The sequence below is a fragment of the Clytia hemisphaerica genome, unplaced genomic scaffold (assembly GCF_902728285.1).
Source record: "Clytia hemisphaerica strain Z4C2 unplaced genomic scaffold, Clytia hemisphaerica genome assembly, whole genome shotgun sequence".
Lineage (NCBI taxonomy): Eukaryota > Metazoa > Cnidaria > Hydrozoa > Leptothecata > Clytiidae > Clytia > Clytia hemisphaerica.
Genome location: NW_027103595.1, coordinates 3,238,925 through 3,260,084, shown reverse-complemented (window position 1 = coordinate 3,260,084; position 21,160 = coordinate 3,238,925). Strand labels below are relative to the sequence as shown.

At 35.4% G+C, this 21,160-nt stretch overlaps 2 protein-coding genes across 3 annotated transcripts; one reads left to right on the top strand and one right to left on the bottom strand.

Moving 5' to 3' along the window:
• Positions 1-48: 48 nt before the first annotated feature.
• On the top strand, positions 49-16,232 carry LOC136801753 (tyrosine-protein kinase RYK-like). 2 transcript variants are annotated; one of them, XM_067058413.1, is made up of 13 exons: positions 49-136; positions 2,313-2,448; positions 9,879-9,997; positions 10,412-10,529; positions 10,764-10,904; positions 11,117-11,161; positions 11,398-11,569; positions 11,700-11,788; positions 11,968-12,141; positions 12,381-12,577; positions 13,099-13,208; positions 14,437-14,596; positions 15,704-16,232. In XM_067058413.1, the coding sequence occupies exons 2-13, from the start codon at positions 2,346-2,348 to the stop codon at positions 15,950-15,952; spliced, it is 1,677 nt and encodes a 558-aa protein (XP_066914514.1). In that variant the 5' UTR covers positions 49-136; positions 2,313-2,345; the 3' UTR covers positions 15,953-16,232. The 2 variants fall into 2 exon arrangements, with proteins under 2 accessions (XP_066914514.1, XP_066914513.1); XM_067058412.1 differs by lacking the exon at positions 49-136 and having other exon boundaries at positions 2,072-2,448.
• A 936-nt stretch (positions 16,233-17,168) lies between these two features.
• On the bottom strand, positions 17,169-19,029 carry LOC136801752 (protein Wnt-11b-2-like). The gene is made up of 4 exons (XM_067058411.1): positions 18,846-19,029; positions 18,441-18,673; positions 17,946-18,277; positions 17,169-17,785 (listed from the first exon to the last, which is right to left on the bottom strand). Exons 1-4 carry the CDS (start codon positions 18,914-18,916, stop codon positions 17,324-17,326), a joined length of 1,098 nt encoding a protein of 365 aa, XP_066914512.1. The 5' UTR covers positions 18,917-19,029; the 3' UTR covers positions 17,169-17,323.
• Positions 19,030-21,160: the final 2,131 nt, after the last annotated feature.

Here is a 21,160-nt window from a genome sequence, read left to right as displayed (position 1 = left end):
TTAAAGCCTGGCTTACACATTGATAGACAAACGTTTTTAAAGTATAGATGGGGCATAGAATGATCTAAAATGGTAGCGTAGCGGCGAAGGTCAAGAATAAGGAACAAAATTTCGAGAAAGGAGAACTTCATCCAAGTAGGGGTAGGGGGTAGAGTAACTTTTTTGGGGGGTATCTTCAGATCTTCTTCGCCTGGTGTTTTTTATGTTCCATATAATGATAGAAGACATTTAAAAAAACAAATTTTTAATTTTATGCATTTTTGACGAATTCCAGCCCAAAAAACTGCCCGGGGGGGCTTTTTTACCAAAAAATCAGCTTTTTTGAGGTTTATTCTTCATATCTCTTCCAAAACTTGCTCAAATTCAAGATTTAGTGTTTTTTTATGAAAATTTAACCTATTGTGATGCATTCTGCGCAATTTTTAAGGTCAGAAGTCCAAAATTGGCCGAACCCCCCTGTGAGTACTGATTCGCACTACAGGCAAAAATTGGAAAAAATGGCATTTTCTGGCCTTTTCAGGCCTATAAATATGTCAAAACTATTGCAAATCTTATTTTTTTCACTTGCTTACTAAATTTTATGAAGAAACAACAAAATAATCATATTGGATTGAAAATTGTGCCCGTTGGAGCCCTAAACGAGCTGTTTTAAGCCGATTTTGGGTAGCAAAATGCTTTTTAAGGCCAATTTTGCAAGTTCATAAACTTTAAACTAATTGATTCACACGTCTGAAATTTTTAGAGATGGAAGTCTTCAGTAAAATCTAAAAGCAAAATGAATTTCAAGATTTTCACTTTTTTCAAAAAATCAATATGGTGTCTTCAAAAATCGCTTTTTAGCAAGAAAAAAATCAGATTTATCAAAATATAGCATTTTTTAAGGCAAGCTTCTACAAACTGAGTTTAAATGCTGATTGAAATTTTTTTTGCAGTGATAGTACTCTGGAGATACTCCAGGGAAATCAAAATCATTTGGGTCTGGGATGCGTCTATGTCCCCCATTATGGAAATAAAATCCCTGCTAAGAGCCATTTTTCAGGCAAAAAAACAAATTTGGACTGAAAAAATCTCTAAAATGACAATAGACATGGGCCTGAATTTTCTTGCAGTGATAGTATTCTGGAAATACTGCAGGAAAATCAAAGTCATCTGGGCTTGGGATTTGGGTATATCCACCATTTTGGAATTGAAATTCTTGCTAAAATGCAATATTTCAATCAAAAATCCAATTTTTGACTTAACAACTGCTCTAATATGGCATCGACATGAACCTAAATCTTTTGCCGTGATAGTCTTTTGGAAATACTCCAGGGAAATCAAATCACCTAAACCCAATGATTTTGATTTCGGGAGTATTTCCAGAAGACTATCACTGCAAAAAGATTTTCAGTTCATGTCATTGTCATTTTAAGATTTTTTCAGCCAAATTTTGATTTTGCCTGAAAAATGGCTCTTAGCAGGGATTTTATTTCCATAATGGGGGACATCTGCATCCCCGACCCAATGTTTTGATTTCCCTGAGTATCTCCAGAGTACTATCACTGCAAAAAAATTTCATCAGCATTTTAAACTCGTTTGTAGAGCTTGCCTTAAAAAAATGTTATATTTGATCATCTGTTTTTTTTTGTTTAAAAAGCGATTTTGCAGACACCCTCTTGCTTTTTTGAAAAAAGTGAAAACTCTTGAAATTTTTGCTTTTAGATTTTACTGAAGACTTCCATCTCTAAAAATTTCAGACGTGTTGAATCATTAGTTTAAAGTTTATGAACTTGCAAAATTGGCCTTAAAAAGATTTGTACCCAAAATCGGCTTAAAACAGCTCGTTTAGGGCTCCAACGGGACATTTTCATCCAATATGATTATTTGTTGTTTCTTCATAAAATTTAGTAAAGCAGTGAAAAAAAATAAGATTTGCATAGTTTTGACATATTTTATGGCCTGAAAAGGCCAGAAAATGCCATTTTTTCCAATTTTGCCTGTAGTGCGAATAGTACTCACAGGGGGTTCGGCCAATTTTGGACTTCTGACCTTAAAAATTGCGCAGAATGATCACTAGGTTAAATTTTCATAAAAAAACACTAAATCTTGAATTTGAGCAAGTTTTGGAAGAGATATGAAGAATAAACCTCAAAAAAGCTGATTTTTTGGTAAAAAAGCCCCCCCGGGCAGTTTTTTGGGCTGGAATTCGTCAAAAATGCATAAAATTAAAAAAAAATTTTTTTAAATGTCTTCTATCATTATATGGAACAGAAAAAACACCAGGCGAAGAAGATCTGAAGATACCGACTTTTACCCCCTACCCCTAATCCAAGATACAACAGTATGCAGTAACCCATCCGCACATCATGTCGGTTTACTATTTTCTTATTATAGTTCTCTACTCTTGTCCATTGGTCAATAGCTCCATAGATCTCTATCTTTCACAGGAGGAAACACAAAGAATCTTAGGTAAAAAAACACATTGATTTTTTACACAACACACATACATACATTCACACACTTCCACACTTTGTCATTGTTTTTTGAAAGTAATTGAAACCATTGCATTGCAGTGAAACTTTGTAACATCAGATTTTTTTATGACATATTGTTTTTGAGAAGTTCCCCCTCTGAGTAGCGACTCCAGAAGTCACGCAACTATCGTTGACGTCAAACCAAATGTTTCATTTTTCCGTGAACTTTGAACCCTTCTAACTTTTCTTCTATGTATGCTAAAGCGTTCCGGTTTTTACTAAAAGAAAGCCCGTGATCTTAGCTTTCCAGCGGTATATAACACTGTGGACACGGGCTAGACGGCAAATTGGTAAAATGCCGAACGTTTTGCAACATTTTGAAAATTGTTTGCCGACGGGAGAAAAGAAATTTGCAACTTTCGAAGAATAAATGTCTGGAAATGGAGGAAAAAGTAATTGAGGCTGAACTTGTATTATGTTTATCAGAAAAAGGGTGAGGAATTCAAAATCACATTCGCTAATTCTAGTTCTTCATTTTCATGTAGTTTTTTTAACTTTTTTGCTTCTTTAGCATGGGAATGTCCCAAAAAAAAAGTTTTTATTTCTGCCGAAATGGATTTTCTTTTCATTTGGGGTTTCTACTTTCAGGAAAACTTATTCTCTACTCATAAGTTTTTCCCCATTCCAGAGGCCCCTTGAAATGGGTCCTACCACCTTTTTTGATCATTCAATAGCTATTTTCTTCAAAACAAAAATAAACAATGCAATGTCTTCTTTTTTCAAAAAAAGATATATCTTTCGTTATTTTGATAATATACTAAATATTTACAAATATTTTTATATAATAATATTTTAACACCATCAAAGAATTCTCCCTCCAATTTAGGTCTCTAGCTACCCTAGAAAAAGAGATATGCAAAATTAAGAGCATGATGGAAAATTTCTTTTTTTTCTTTTTTGACACATTTTTCGAATTTTTCCAAGCTATTTTCCTAACCTTTTTTTGACATTTTTAGTCAAAATTTTGACACTAAAATTTGAATATCTTTACAACCACTTATCCTCTGGAGGCCTATGACCCCTCATTTTCTTTCTTTTTCAAAGCTCTACAAGATAGGATAGATTTTGAAAAAAAAATTAAAACTTGAAAAATCTTCTGGAGTTGCTACTCTGAGAGGGGAAACTCGCCATTAGGCCGATGTAAGTTACATGTGAGTTTACCGTCGGCCGCCCGCATCTCTAAAAAGCACCCGCATGAAAACTTCATTATCTTCAAAATTCCTAAAATTTTCATTATTTCTATATTTCTTTACAACTACAACCTCCATCGTTGTTAAAATCGTCTCTACGCAGGATTCCCTCTACGCATGACCTTTTTCCCAGAGTAAACACGGGTAAACAAAGAAAATTTTTTACAGAAAATGAGACCGCCCTCAATCCTACAACTACAGCGGGCGTCACGCCCATCTATCTGCCTAACCGCCCTGGCGGCCATTTTAGTTTTTTGCCAAATCTAGCGCCACTGTAGCAATCGATCTTTATTTTTCGCTCGCAAAACATGCGTAGGGTTGAAGCGAAGCAAACCTTTTTATTTTGAGAGAGAATGGTTAGCAGAAATGGTGGATAAGGTGCTGTTGGGAAAATAATGAATAATGAATAATGAAATCATGCCGCATCTATTTTTGGGTAAGTTCACGACGGTAAACTCACATGTAACTTACATCGGCCTTAGCCAACAACACCCAGGGTATTCTCTGGTGTCAATCAATAACGTTAATAAAGCCTGGAATACACGGGGACGAGGTTGCCACTTTCTAAGATCAATGTGTATCTGTGCACTATGGTTGTGGAAATTGGAAAATTTCAATCTTTCGGCTACATTTCGTCATTTTTGCCAATTTTCAAACGTTCGGAATTTTACCAATTTGCCGTCTAGCCCGTGTCCACAGTGTTATATACCACTGGAAAGCTAAGATCACGGGCTTTCATTTAGTAAAAACCAGAACGCTTTAGCATACATAGAAAAAAAGTTCGAAGGGTTCAAAGTTCACGGAAAAATGAAACATTTGGTTTGACGTCAACGAAAGTTGCATGACTTCTGGAGTCGTTAATGTCATGTCAATGTCAAATTGGTAAAATGCCGAACGTTTTGCAACATTTTGAAAATTGTTTGCCGACGGGAGAAAAAAAATTTCCAACTATCGATGAACAAATGTGTCTGGAAACGGAGGAAAATGTATTTGAAGGCTGAAACTTTGTTGTTTATCAGAAAAAGGGTGAGCAATTCAAAAATCACAATCGCTAATTCTAATTCTTTCATTTTCATGTAGTTTTTTTCACTTTTTTGCTTCTTTTGCATGGGAATGTCCCAAAAATTTTTTTTTATTTCTGCCGAAATGGATTTTCTTTTCATTTGGGGTTTCTCCTTTCAGAAAAACTTGTTCTTTATTCATAAGTTTTTGTTCCTCCATTTCCAGAGGCCCCTTGAAAATGGGTCCTACCACCATTTTTGACTCATTTCAACCTTTTCCAAGCTAATTTTTCAAAACAAAAATAAAAAAATGCAATTCTTCTTTTTTCAAAAAAAGATATATCTTTCATTATTTGATAAATATACTAATATTTACAAATATATTTATATAATAATATTCTAACACCATCAAAGAATTCTCCCTCCAAATTTCAGGTCTCTAGCTACACTAGAAAAAGAGATATGCAAAATTGAAGAAGCATGACTGGAAAATTTCTTTTTTTTCTTTTTTGACACATTTTTCGAATTTTTCCAAGCTATTTTCCTAACCTTTTTTTTGACATTTTTAGTCAAATTTTTGACACTAAAATTTGAATATCTTTACAACCACTTATCCTCTGGAGGCCTATGACCCCTCATTTTCTTTCTTTTTCTAAGCTCTACAAGATAGGATAGGTTTTGAAGAAAAAAATTAAAATTTGAAAAATCTTCTGGAGTTGCTAGTCATGTCAAGGTCAGTGTTTGCTTTCCCTGGGCAGCTATTTTACTTAAAAGCTGCTTCAGAGACCTTTTCCGGTCCACCGGGTGACGAAAAAAAAGTCATGCGGGCGGCCGGGAAAAATTTTTTTTTGGTCCTTTTCATGATTTCTAATCAAAAAAATTAGAAAGAAAAAAAATCATCTCTCTGGGTGTCAGTGTTAAAGAAAGTACCGGGTGTTTCAAAAAAAAGTGTACAGGTTTGGATTGAAATTGTGAGAAAACTAAAAATGTTACAAACTGTTACAAAAATCTTTTCACCGTTAGAAAGAAGAAAGGCCAACTTAAATTTTGAGCTATAATTCTTTAAATTTGCTTCACGTATTCAAAAGACATGAAGAAAATTTGTAAAAAATCATCTTCAAAAAGCGTCATTTTTTAGAAAAAAGTTCTTTTTTTTCACTCATTTAATATGCATAACACTATTTATTCGATCTTTAACATTCAGAAAGCCTCCTAGACAAACAAAGATTTTCTTCACTCATTTAATATGCATAACACTATCTATTTGATCTTTAACGTTCAGAAATCCTCCTATCCTAGACAAAGAAAAATTTTCTTCACTCAGTTAAAATGCATAACACTGTTTATTTGATCCGTAATGTCCAGAAAGCATGCTGTCATGCTAAACAAACAAACTTTTTTAAGAGTGTTATATAGCAACGAGAACGATGTAACAGCCCAGCTGGCACACAACATTGTTTCAACGTCCATCTAATGTTCATAACGTCTTTTTAACGTTATATAAACGTCGAAACAACGTTGTGTGCCAGCTGGGAATTTAAATGAGTAAAGGTTTTTAAGAAGAAAGTTTCCTCTGTTATCTATTTGGTTCTTATGAAAAAAAAATGCGGCCAGGTGACAACGAAAAAAAATTTCACCCGGCCGGTGGACCGGAAACTTTTTTTTTTTTAGGGTCGGCCCTACCTATATAGTCAGATGGGGTAAAAATCAGTGAAGTCAAGTTTGAAGATATTCTTCATTAGAAAAATGGTTAAAAGCAGTCAAAACGCAATTTACCTTACCTCCTGAGTTTGTCTTTGTTATGCTAAAATGTAACAAACCTTTCTCATGCTGTCTAATTACAAAAACCTCCAATCACTACTTCTCCGCCATCTTGTTTCACTTTAAATGCTGTGTTTTAAAATTCCTTAGCTACATTATATGTACGGAAAAGGTTTTCTCCAGGTTTTTTCAATCCCGGGATTAAACTACGAGGGCGGTTCCGCCCGCTTATTTTCCTTTCGGCGCTGAGCCCCAGGAATACTTAACAATAAAAGAGATTTTAAGATTAATGTTGAAATGTGTATTTTTGCGATAAATTTAGGCGATACTCAACAAAAAATAAGGTGGTTTTAAACAAATCTTTGACAAGTTGGCGTTTCTTTCTGTTCTAATATATATATATGCAAATCACGTCGAAAAAATAATATATTTCTGCCTTTACTTTCACTTTCGCTTTCGTGTTACGCGAATCTGATTGGATGAATACTGCTCGCTAACAAATTCTGATTGGCTGTAAGTCTTTAGCTTCGGGATTCTGATTGGATCATTTCCCACGTCACGGTTAAATTTTGATTTATTTTTCAATTAACCAACAACGAGCAATTATTTTATTTTTTGACAATATATTTCGATCTATTGATCATCTTCAGGTCTAAAATTCAATAAAAACAAGATTATAAAAATCTCCGATAAAAAATGTATATGTTCACATATCTACAGTAAAAACAACCATAAGCTTACAGAAAAAAGTGAGAAATGAAAATGCTACTGCAAAAAAAAAATATAATTTGTAATAAAATTGTTGCTACTAAGGAAAATCCCATGTGACAACAAACAATAAAAAAAGAATAAAAAACTACAATTAAAACTTGACTACTAATGTACGGCTTCTATACTCGTCTTTTGTGTTCAGTTGAGGCTTTTTGATTGGTTGAAAGTTTCTGAGCGTGAATTCTGATAGGATGAATACCTGAAAAGTAAACAATAGTATGTAATTATTTTGCTTATCAAAACCTAAAGATTTCGGGGGGGGGGGGGGTTTATTTACTTTGTATGACGATAATTAAACCTACAAAACACCGAGAAAAAAACCCAACATAGAACAGGTGTATTTTGTAATGCAGAATATGATAGTGTGAATCTTTTTGAAATTCTATGTTAGGATTTTTTCTCAATGCCCCGTTACTACGCCAGGGGTACCCGTTGCTAAGACCTTATGCCAAAAACGAAAGCGATTACGGCAAAAATTCATCAAAAATAGCGATTTTCAAAATACTTCAAATATTGATACTTGACTGTACTGAAAATGGACAGTCAAAAAATCCTGGGTAAAAAGGACCAACTCAGATTCGATTATAAGAGTTTCCATTAACAAAATCATCTAAAAGTTATATAAAAATGTAATTTTGACCCAAATGGCTAGGTTTTCACCTAATTTTGGCAAGTTCTGCCAACAATTTTCTTCAATCAAAATCCCTTCAAATTTTCATATGTTCTTTCTACCCTGAGAATTATTTGCCAAAAGTTGAAAACCCACGCGTCCCAAACAATTTTATACACATAGGTGGAGCGCACATTTTTTCTGGGAAGTTTGAATTACGGGAAAGGTGTATTCTTTATTCATGAAGACCCTATTACTTTAGGCGTACAAACTTTCGCGAGCAGAAGTTTTGGCCTTTTTCTCGAAAGTATATAAATGACTTTAAAAATTCTCAACAGAGCAATTCATTAAAGTTTATGCTTGCGAAAAATTCTCAAAAAAATTGGAAATTTATAAAACATGGCGTATTATTATCCTTTTAATGCCTTTTTAAAGTCAAAGAGCAACCGTCTTTAGCAGATTTAAGGAATATTTTTCACTTTTAAGGCAATTTTTGAATTCTCATTTTTATACAACGATTAGCAAAAGTAAATGATGCAAATTCTGCAAGTTTCTGCTTGCAAAGGTTTGTATGCCTAAAGTAATTGATTAACTAAAATCTGGTTGCCCATATCAACAGCTGCTTTGAAAGAACTTGAGGTCCCTTTTTCTCCTTCAAAAAATTTGTATTTTTGGATTAAAAGGACCATGGTCCACTTTACCCCACTCCATTGACGCGCTAATGATAAAAAGAAACAATTTTTCTTTTTCCATTGATACACATTTTACATACTGGGTTATTTGGAGGAGAAAAAGGAACTATAATGAACAATTCTATCAGTTCAAAGAATCAGCTCTTTGCATATATACATTGTGGTCCCATTTACCCAAACCCATAGTTTGATTAACCCGAAATCCTTGGGTAAAAAGGGACTGCTGTTTTCCCCATCTTTCTAGGCCATGCACTTCATTCATGCTTGGAAAAGCGATACATTTGGTAGAAAGGATAGCTTTACACAAGAGTGTTTAGAAGCCAATTGCAACATGCAGATTTAATCAATTTCAACATCAAAACAGTCCTTTTTTACCCCAACTGGCTATACTGGAAGATTTCTGAAAGTTCTCCTAGGGCAACCCAGGGTATGACCCAAACATACACTGAACATTTTCAGGTCATGCCTGGGTCAAAATTGAGGCTCTGGTCACAAAATTTGACAGATACGCCAGCTCATTGTACCCTATGCATCCCTGGTATGGATTCCAGTTTCAAATCAATTCCTGTGCGATAATCTAGAAATGGTTCAAAGAAAAAGGGCTCGTTTTGTTTATTCCAATTGGTCTTGGGATTTTAGCCCTACATAACCTGGAGATTGGATTGTGAGCCTGCCTGCCAGGCCATGCTAAAGCCCTAAAGGTATGGGTGAAAAGATAACAATCTGACGAACAACAATCTCCTCCATTTTGGAAGGACCGAGCTCGTTTCAAAGGACTGGGGAAAAAGTTACGTCAAATGTGTTTGAAAGTAGGGTGTCATATCAGAAAATTTAGTTCTTGACTGTCTGGCGCACAACAACATGCTTAAGTTGTAAAATTTTCTGCGGTAGGACTATTTTTCTCAGGTGCTTAATTTTCAAGTGCTCTCAGAGGTTTACAATGTGTGGTGTTTACCCTAACCAGTCCAGGAGAGTAACAGTTCCAACCATTGCATCTAGACTGTCTTGAAAAATTGCATCTTTCAATACTTTAACTTAAGAGTACTTTCAGAACATTAAAAAAAAAACAATGCAACCTTAGTCAAACTTTCACTGGTAAATAAACCAAACGTTCAAATAGCCCTTAGGTCGCCATTATGGATTATTACAACCAAAAAGTTTGGATTTTGATAACACAAGTAAATAAAGTTAATTGTTGTCTTCTTGGTGTTTTTGATTCTTTGGTTTATAAACTTGCTTACAAATAGTTTATTTTTAGTTTAAAAATAAAGCTAAAAATTAAAGTTGATGTCATGTTACATTCTTCATTTCAATTTGAAAACTTGTGTTCTCTTTTTCAGGTTTTAATGGTGAGCTGTTTTACATCAGGGATGGAGTAACCAACCACAATGCTGTGGCATTTCAACTTCCCATCCCTCACACGGTTGACATTATCAAGATTAAATGGCAATATAAAAATGTGAGTTTAGTTAACAACAATATTTCAATCGTTTAGTTTATCTGAATCAATTATAATAATGTTGAATCAAGAATTAGTAATTCGGAATGCTGCTTAGTGCAACAACATCTTATCCGCAATTAATGTTTTCTTCATTTGAAATTGTTTTAAATTTTAACGTTTTAGTTTTTTGGACATGAATTTTGAACTGATGAACTAAACTTAAAAAGTAATACACCAAATTAACGATGCCAAAATAATTTTTGAAAGATTTATTTTCTGCCTACAATATTAAATCAAAGAGAATAACTTATTTCTGGCCAACCGTGTACAAGATTTATTGCTTTAATCCTATTAACCAATCAGATTGAGGGATATTTTTGGACGATAGTCAGTTTTCATTTTGGTTGAAACCTTTACTTCGATGTTTTTCAGGCTGCTTCCTTCATTGATGCTTATTATGAAAAGAAGATAAAAGCATCCAACGAGTCGGTTTTGGTTCCGGCAACTGATCTCGATGATCGTGGAAGAGTTCCTCGCCACTCTTTGGGAGGTTTGTTGTGTGTTTTCTTTCCACTTTTAAGATTCCGTTTTGAATTTTTGAACGGTGTCTGGCATTGCGCTTAAGTCTAAGTAAATATTTAATGTTTTTGAAACGTCAACCACTGGTGCAAATTAAAAGAAATTGGAAAAATTAAGATAGCTTGTTTAGGTGACTTCCATAAAGAATATCTGAAACACAGATATCACGTAGTTTGAGATCAGTGATTCAAACGTCTTTTTGTAGATTTTCTGTTGAATATGACGTGCTTGCCAACGATCACTGGTGAATCTTTGGTTAACTTAAGATTGAACATCACTGTCATCACAGCTGGTCAAGCGCAACAATATCCATTGGATTTCAACTTTCAAAAGTTCTGCTTGGAAGGTAAAATGCTTTACCATCGATTTTATTACTGGATAGGAGCTTTTGAAGTTATAAATTTTACAATCTTTTCTAAAAAAAAATTAAGAAAATTTGTTGGAAAAGCTCACCTAAAACGTATCATTGATAAAAGTATGGCATGATTTTCACTCTCCAAAGCTCACTTGCAATTTCTGAATAATTTGAAAAGAAATAATTTTTATTCTAATGTTTAGACGTCAATTCTAAGGACGAGAGAAAGGAGGATGGAGCCGGAAATGGTAAGAGTTTAGTGTTTTATTTAATTTATCTTTAAACTGAGAAACATGGAAGTAGTTGAAACTCCGCTGAATTGGCACTGTCACTTTATTCTCACTTGCTGATTGCTTAATCTATGTTTGCCCTTTATTGCAGATATTACTTGAAGTAAAAAATTAACCTCGTCTTTCTTTGTTTTTTGCTCTTCAGTCTTTTGCGGTGACACTACTGTGAGTGTGTTTTATTCCTTCTTTTTTAGATTTGAGCCATGGAGAGGAGGCGAAGGATAAAGAGAAGAACAAAACGAGTGTCTTTTACATGGCTGTTGGAGTGATCTTCAGTTTGTTGTTACTGATTGCCACAGCTGTTTGTTTTCTTCACATACGAGCTATCCCAAAGAATGAGGACGAAAACTTGTTATTAAACCAAGTGTAAGATCGCAAATCCTTATCCTTAAAAATATCTCTCTGCTGCTTATTTTTCTGTTTATTCTTCCTTTTTATTAACTTTCTTCAATCTCCTTGCTCTTAACACTGACTACTTCATATTTTTCTTTCCCAGCGATGGAAGTGTTCACAACAGTACAGCTGGTGTTAACCATCCCCCACAGAAATCCACTGCAATTCCTGAAGCTCTTCGTAAGGTCAGAGGTAAGAGTGGCTTTGTCTCACGTTTTAATAAAATCTTCAAAAATTAGATTACTGCAGTACATTAAAAACATGAATTTTGAAGAGTAGAAGCCCGACTGCTGCGCTTATTTTCAATGTTTTTGATTTTAAGATTACTGTTTGTTCATTACATTATATTCTGATATTATTTTCCTCCACAGCGGAACAGCAACTAAAGGAAATGTTATACAATATGAAAGACTTTGCTGTGCGTCGCCATTTTGTCTCCATTGGTAACGCCATGCAAGAGGGTTCGTTCGGCCGCATGTTCATGGGCACGTTGGTCAGTGCGGAGAGTGGCGAAGAATTCAAAGTCATTATCAAAACTGTCACTGGTAAAAGATGAAATTAATTATTTCAGTATCAAATATAAATCTTTTATTACAAATTTCTTCACTCAGAACTAATCCAATCCATTGTTCATTTTTTATGTCCGTCGATTCCTTTCCATAACTTTGACTGCAGTAGGTTGACATCTACAGATTTTAAAGATATTACAGATTCCACTATTAGGTTACATCACAATAAAACATTTTACCATTTTAAACAACGTTCTCTTCTTTGTGTTTTCCAGAGCAAGCATCGACAGAGCAACTTTTGTTATTTCTGGCAGAGGCGTGTATGTTGAAACGTACCACACACCATCAAGTATCTTCACCCATCAATATTTGTTCTGATGGGCCAACACCTCTTGTCATTTATCCCTTCATGAACAGAGGCAATTTAAAGAACTACCTTCGTCTCACAAGGACGGCCGAACCACTGTCAAGGGTAAATTTGTTGTTAGTCATCTTATCAGGAGAAAAAGTCTGAGAAAAGGACTATATTTATGAGAGAGAGAGAGAGAGCCACACGATTTTTACTCTATGTAAGATTTTCCTACTCTTTTAATAGTTTTCAATTTTCTTCAAGAGCTGTTATGCTTTAAGTTAAATAATCTTCGCCTAACCAGAACGGCTAAACTACTGCCAAGGGTAACTTCTTGTTGCTTTACACTGGTACACTGGTCTAAATGCGTGATGACTGTTCCTAAAAAATCAAAATCAATGCACACAAAACAACGTTACTAAAAAATTGTTCCAAGGGGTGATGATATTTATGTACCTTATTACACGAATATTACTAGTCATTTTATTAACACGAATTGAAAAATTTCTTTTTAATAAAAACCCCTTAATTAAAAACAGAAAAATTCGTGTTAATTTCAGATCGTGCAAATTTCAAGGCCGTTGAATACTTGCTTGGTAATCTAATATTCGTGTAATAAGGTATCTAATTTTTTTGTTTTTCAGCCACTGACAACCAGAGACATAGTGAATATCGCATCACAATTGGCCCGCGGGTTGAATTATTTGAGTAGAAGAAGACTTATTCACAAAGATGTAGCTACAAGAAATTGCGTGTAAGCATCCACCTTCTAATTTTCCCCTGGTTCCTTAAGCTTTACTCTTGAGGTTGTATGCTTCTCTTTAGAAGACGATAGCTTCTGTACTATATTGCCTTATTCAGTCCCTCTTAGTCCGAAACAATTTTTTACTCGGACTTGATCGAGACTACAGTTTTCAAATTGGAGTAAGGTAAGGAAGTAACTAAGTTGAGGAATGAAAACATTGGAACCGATCAGATCCCCCACAATTTTTCAAGTTTGAGTAGGCTCGAGTTAACCGAACTTCCGAATTTTAAGAAGTGAGTCAGTCTTAAGTTGTTTCCTCAATCGAACTTGTCGAACTAGTGGAACTTGTCGAACTTTCTCGAAGTGAACAATTTGTTATGTTTTTGTTAAGTTCGACATACGAGTCAGATCGAATAAGTCTGAGTTTTTTGATTTTTGAACGAGTTCGAGTAAAATCAAAAGGCCTTTTCAACAACAAATTGTATTAGTAGCGGGTGGTAGGTGAATTACTATCTCTCAATTCAGACGAAGAAGTCTCGCAAAACTTTCTTTGTTTTCTACCAAAAAGAGGTTTGGGATCTAGGTTGAGTGTCTGATGAGTTTGTGTGTGGTTGACAGTTTGATTCGTTAATCAAATGAAAGCGTTTTACTTGTGGTTTTGAAGTGGAAGAGCAAATGCAATTACTCATCACCAATATCCTGACCACAACCAATTTCCATCTTTCCATGTCCTAACGCACTAAAACAAAAACGTCAGACACGTAGTAGCAACCAACCCTTTCGAAATCTTCATGGGATTTATTGAAACAATATTTACAGGAGATTTACCAATATATTTTGACCACCTTTCTTAATTGGATGCAAACTTTTCTTCATATTTATAATGAGACTTCCGCCCGTTTCTACAGTGAGGTCACGTGCCACTTCTAGATTTTGCTTTGGTGAAATTTACGTTTCAGTTGGTTCCAATCAATGACTTCATAAAGTCATTTAGGACAACAAATGTTCAATAACAATAATAAAAAACAAAAGGGTATAATGAAAACATATTCAAATGGGAACTAGACTTTTTAAGGAAAACAAAAGCAATAAATTAAACGAGTATTCTAAGTAGCCATGGTACAAATATTGCTTCATATTATGTTCAATTTCCCTCAACTGTTACTTCAAATTGGTTTCTTTAAATTACTTTAAGGTGTTTCCATTCTCATCCCCATACCCTCTTTTTATTTCCCAGGGTTGACGAAGAGTTGAACGTGAAGATCGCTGACAATGCTTTATCACGTGATTTCTTCCCTGGTGATTATCATTGTTTGGGTGATAACGAGAATCGGCCGGTGCGTTGGATGGCTACCGAGTGTTTAGAATGCTTCGAATATTCTCCAGCCTCCGATGTCGTAAGTCTTTATCTCAATTTTCTGGTGGATAAATTCAAATATGCTAGTGAACCAAAGTAATCCTATTCGTGGTTTGCTAGAAAAGGGTCAGTCTAACGACTGACTACACTCCTGTAGCCTTTCTTGATGTTAAATGTAGGCTACATGCGTAAAAAGCTTAGCGATTCAAAGCAGGAATTCAGTTTAAGAAGTTCTGGAAGTTTTTTTTTTACCACTCTCAATTTCTTTTTTACCACTCAATTTCTTTTTATCCCATTTAATTTTTGAATCAAAAAAAATATTTCCATCACTTTTTGAAAATACATAACTTGGTCACCTGCGTTACGTAAATTAGTCAACTTCGATATCTGTGGTCCATTGTTAAAAGAGGTAAACAGAGTATTCTGGTGACGTTGGAAAGTTTCAAACTATCTCTCGATGGAAGAATTGCATCAATAACAAAATTTGGCACAGCTTTGGTTTCCGTTATGCTTCCCTTCGACTTCCTCGCTCTCGCTTTGATCTTTTGATACTCTCGCCTTCTCTCACACGCATCTAACTGTATCTGCACTCTGCAATGCAATTCTTCTCTAAATCTTAAATGAGAAATCACCAAAGGGCCGCCACGTGCACAAATTTTCATTTCCTAAAACTTTCTAAAAAAGAGTCGTTTATTAGTTTGTGATTTGTGTTTTGACCAAACGCGTTCTTTTTGAAGTCTTTCTTTCGCCACATTTTTTAATAATGATTTCAGTCGTCAGTTGTTTTGTTATCTTGATGCATGCGGTCGGCGCGTCTGGCTCATCATCTAGCGGACGAAATTTCATTCATGAAAAGTCCATTAAAAGCGTAACCAGAGTGCCACATTTATTTCCAAAAATACAGCACTCCTTTAGTTAGTGTATTAGTGTTATGTTTTGGATTCGTCAGAGACAACTGTAGAATTCAACTGAAAGTGTAGTTTTGACAATAAGTGAAGAATGAACTCTTACATAAACCATTTCACGGGCGTACCATTCGGGCACACCATATAATAATCATAGGACGTTAGATAGACGTCGTTTTGGCGTCTTGTACGTACCAACAATGATTATTCGAATCTATGGGGAAACCCTTTTCTTTTTTTAGTGGAGTTATGGGGTGTTGCTATGGGAACTGTGTTCGTTAGCGCAAACGCCATACGCTAGCGTCGATCCTTTCGAAATGTTGACGTATCTCAAGTCCGGGTTGAGATTACCACAACCGGAAAATTGCCCGGACGATTTTTTTACCGTGATGGCGTGCTGCTGGGCACTGTCACCTGATGACCGCCCTCACTTTCAACAAATTATGGTGTGTTTGGATGCCTTCTTGCAAAAGCTGAACGCCTTCATTTGAACGGAAAACATTGTCCGAGACTGTCCGAATTATAGAAAGGATATTGAAGGCTTTATCATCTTGAAATTGCGCAAGAAAGTCAATTCAATAAAACGGAGATTTCGGAGGAAACAAATCAGTCATTGATTGCTTCTTTATTTTTTTTTTAATTGTAAATTCTTTAACCTTTTTGTATTTATAACATATTTTATTTTTTAAGTTTTTCCATTTTGTATTTTAAATACCATACAAATATAAGTATAAAAGATTGAATGAATCAAATTGACCACTTCCAACGTGATATTTTAATGCTATCAAAGGTTCCTTCTCTTGAACTAACTGAGCAATCGTTACTCAATTTCCTGGACAGATATGTTCGAGCCAAAAATCGAAAATCGGTCCTTAAAGAGAGGAAAAATTGGCGTTTTTGGGACCCTTAGAGAGACCTTTCTCAAAATTCTTATCGATTTTCAATCGATTTTTGTCCAAATTTTGGAAAATCACGAGCCTTTGAGAGAAGAAATTTTGAGATTTTGGACCCTTACAGAGACTCAATTTTGTTTTTAATGGTTTTTTACTTTCGAGGTTGTGAAAAAGGGATCCTTATGGCTCGCACATACCCGGCGCCCATTTTGCCTAAGTACCCCTCCCCCAGGCTCAATTTATTTCTTAGAAAAATGGACAAGAACGACACGGAGACCGAAGGGACAGAAAACCGGGTCATGTTTATCTTCCTATTTCAGCATTTTTCGTCAAAGCTTTTGCGTTCTTAAATCTGTTATTGAAGAGGTAATTTCTCTTTCTCTTTCGTGCCACGTGATATAGGAGAGACGTGACCTGTTGCATGATCCTTTAATCCATCAGGATGTCGTGAAGCGGACAAATTCAATAAACTTTGGATAAATTTATTCTTCAGAAACTTTTTATTTCAAATAAAAATACCATACTAAAACACATGATATTCTATAAAAGAAAATGACGAGAAACGGATGAAAGAGGTCTGGGCCCTTGTTTATCACTCATGTGTGCGCGTTGAAAAGGACTGGGTTCTAATGAGGATAGTAATTTAGCTTTTGTAAGCAATTAGTTGAGGTTTGGATAGCGGAAAGGCTTTTTGAAATGAAGATTAACATCAAGTCATTATTTTCCGGTCACTATTTAATTGCGCCTTATTTTCAAACTTTTAATGACCCTAACCCTTCAACTGTCACAAGACCTAATTTACGACACTTTCAGCCTCGTTTTCATGCAACGGCCTTCACACCTTTTTCACGTCTTTTGTAAAAAAAAACAACTATTTATAAAATCCATCAAATATATTATTTACATATCTCTCAATTATATACACTTCATAAAAACGTAACTACTTAAAAAAACCTTTCCACAAAATATTTATTGGGTACACGTATATCTTATTTGGTCTTCAGAGCAAGTCTGACATTTGACCTCACAGCACCACTTGAATTTGCAGTTACATTCCCAGATGAGTTTGGAGGGTCGGCTTTTATATTGATTCTTACCGCAGCACATATCTTTGCAATAAGGATAACGTGTGATTTTGAACATCTCTTCATCAATACTGCACGGTCGATCTTTCAACCCTTCTTTCGTATCGCAAACATTGAATTCTTCGGCGTAAATCAACTCTTTCTTTTCGATGGGTCGGTTTGGCTCATGTACCGGTACAAAATTACCATCATCCGTAATGCGAACTTTTCTTGCTTTGTAGTACATTTCTCTGATTTTGCGTCCCACTTTATAAAAGTGATCCATGGCTGTGTAACAAATTTTTGTGTAACAAACCGGAAAAATACCGGGACAATAACAACGCGGACTTCTGGTTTCATAAGCTACCTATGAATAGAAAGAACGGATAATTTGGTGAATATAATGTTCTTGTTGATCAGAATAACACGATGTTGAGGAAAGATAGATGTGTTTCCGTTGTGTAGGAAGATAGAGCTGATGTGTCTCATCAGCAGTTCCTTTCAAATAGGTTGTCATGGTAACTTACCTCTAAGCCGGCTTGTTTATTGTGAAAGTTTATGTTTTCTTGCGCATATTTTTCAGGCCAACTTTGTTTATATTCTGCCATCTTCTTTCGACCGACTTTAAGAAATCGTTTGATGAAATTCATTGGTTGGGGAAACATTTCTTCACATGCTCCACTCTGGTGAATGATGACTTCCAGTTTCTCTTCACCTGCTGATCGTGGTCTGTCGGCAGGGATGACTTCTTCACGATCGGCACACTTCTTACACATCCCTTTCAAGCCACAATCGTTAATAGTGGTGTGGAGGATCTTAGCCGCTGCCAATGCTTGTACTGCCGCCGATTCTTTGGTGGCTATACAAATAAAATGAGTTTGAATATTAGAGAAACTGATAATTAATAGTCAAAAATTTGTTAAGGCTGGTTATTAGAAGTAAATGACTTTTTGCTGTTTGTTAGCTATTGGTTTGATGTATTCATTGCCAGGCTTTGTTTAAAGGATCTGTTAATTAATTACCTGCATCAATACTTCGGTCAAAGTTTGGTGAATTAAGGATGACGTCACAATTCCATTGTTCATGAGTAAAGGCTACTCTGCATTCGTGTTTGATTGAAGGGATGGACTTTGCCAGGAATTGCATGTAGCCGAGGTTTCGTTTGCAAATGTTGCGTTGTCGTTTACTGAAAGGGACGCGGTTGCTCTCACAATCCTTCACCTCCCAATCTTGCACTTTGTGTACATGCTCATCTCTATGGGAGGGAAAACAAAATAATTATTAGTCAGGAGACAAATCTATGGACTCGTGCCAATTCGATGAAAAGCCTCTGGCTACTAGCCAAGCTCAAAATGGAAAGCCAATTTTGAAAATTAGATTTTTCCTCACGATAAATAGAAATTTGGAAACAAAGAAAGGGGACTTACAGCCATTCAAGCACTTGGTGTGATGCTCCAACGTAAAACGTCATCAAAACAAACATCTTCGTCCACAACATCTCGCTGCAGAAAGGTCTCTCTCTCTAACAATATAATATATTCACGTTAAGGTATCTCTCTAGGGAATTCGATTTCAATACGTCTTTCTCCAAAGAACTTTAGGTTTGCACTGAATAAGAGTTTCTCTTCTCTTTGAAATTATCCTTCACTCTCAAACAATGCCAACAAAAAGAACAATACAGATTTATAACGATCGATGGTATAATTAAAACAGGAAATTATAAATAATTCTTCATCCAGCATTCTGATTGGTTCATCAGCTTTCGAACAAAAGGTACATCAAACATGACGTATCGCTTCATTTCCTCCGACAGCTTTTGTGTAACGTCCATTCGGTGTCCATACAATGTCCATAATATGTCAATCAATCATCTTAGGGCGCGAAAAGAAAAGATTTGTTGTCGAGATCAAAACGAGGGATGAAAAGTTTGTCCGTATTTCATCCCATCTCTTAAGACATGCTTTCCTTATCTGGCTTATTGATCGCGGGTGTCATGGCCACTTTCCAAAAGTCCTTTATTACGCTTATAACAACATTCGCGTGCTTCTTAGCCCAATGCTTAGCCAGTGGATTGATAGGGTCTTACCTTAAGTATAAGCTGTGTCGTCGACTTCCTTCTTGTCTTGTGACTTAGTTCCATTCCTATCCTTGCTTCTAACAAAATCTCAGTTTTGCTTCAGTACCTATTTAGCAGTACAATTTTGGAATGCATGTCACTCGATTCCTACTTTTTTCGAAAATAAAATCCATAATACCTTATGGTGACATTGCAGTGTCAATCTTGTGACCATAGAAGACGTCATATTTTCCCACCATTCTTTGAAGTCATTTTGGCTAACAACATTTGCTATTTTGTTTTGATTATCCGGGGAGTGTTTTACCTCGTAAGTATCAGAATCTTCAGTATGAACAACCTATCATTGCTAATTCAGTCTATTATTAAAGATTTTACCATTACCAATGGGCTGTTCCAATAAAAATCAATACAGGGGGGTAACGAACCTTTTTAAGTCAAAATAAGAATCTGGGAAATCGCAAAATTTGCAAAAAAAACCTGGAAATTATTCTCAGGCTACCCCTGGAAATGTTCGTCCACCCCCCTGTATAGAGATGAAATGGAATGGCCCAATGTAGTTTCTGGTAAACTTGGGGTTGTTCTCTCTCTGCCGTATATTGGAAATGACTGGTTTCACATTCCTAATTCTAAGTCCATGTTTGTAGCAAACATACGAGGTAATATTCTTCCTTGAGAGATTCCCCCAACTTTGTGTTTTCAATATAAGTCGCTTTAAACAATGAAAGTTTCTGTGCAATATCTGTTGGTTGTAATTTCAGCCCACATCCTGGAAATGTTTCGGGAAATTGAATCCGGATTTATAAAGCATCTCGCATTATGATATGTTTATCTTATCTTGAGCTCAGATTTCTGAATCTGATGTTCGCAGCACTTCTCCTTAATAGGAAAAATATTCTTCTTATTCAATATTTTTAATGGTGATGTTTCTTGCAGAGGAACTAGCTTGTCATTTTTACATAAGTTATAAATTACTCTCAAAATAAACCTTTCGTGATTTTGTCTCAGAATTTCAAGAATTTAAATTTTGACAATTGACGTCATGACAATCAGCGAAAATTAAGTTTTTGATTTTGCTGGAACGTGTCAATTTTGTTGAAGTTGTATTACATTTGTTGTCCAGACTATCATGATATACTGCACATGTGATAAGGACCAGTCATTGCGATCTACAGATGCTCGAATCAGATAGCAAAATTGATAGCCTATCATTAGGACCCTTATTTGAGAACAGTTACACAGTCGACATGTAAGCTAATATAGAAACATCTACATATTGATCTCACTAATCAAGTTGTAGTTTATCTCATAATTTTGTTTCTATTTGTGGAATAGAGGCTCGTTAAAAATTGATTGTAGTAATTTTCTTATCAATATCTGTCTTATATCATTCTCGTTTTCATCTCATTTGACCTTCTCTTCCCTTCTTCTCTGTTGTGCAACCCCCCTTCTCATAATTATCTATTAGCTGAACTGATCTTTTGTAGGAAAGGCCAATCCTTGCCTTCATCCCTCCTCCCTCACTGGTTTTATCACTGCTTACCTACAGAAAGAGCACATTGCGTGTGTGAGTCTTCTGCACCCTTTTACTTCCTCTGTGTTCGCTAGGTTTACACGTAACCTCTGTTATATTACCTACTGTCTGACTGATGAAAAAGTGCAGCTTAA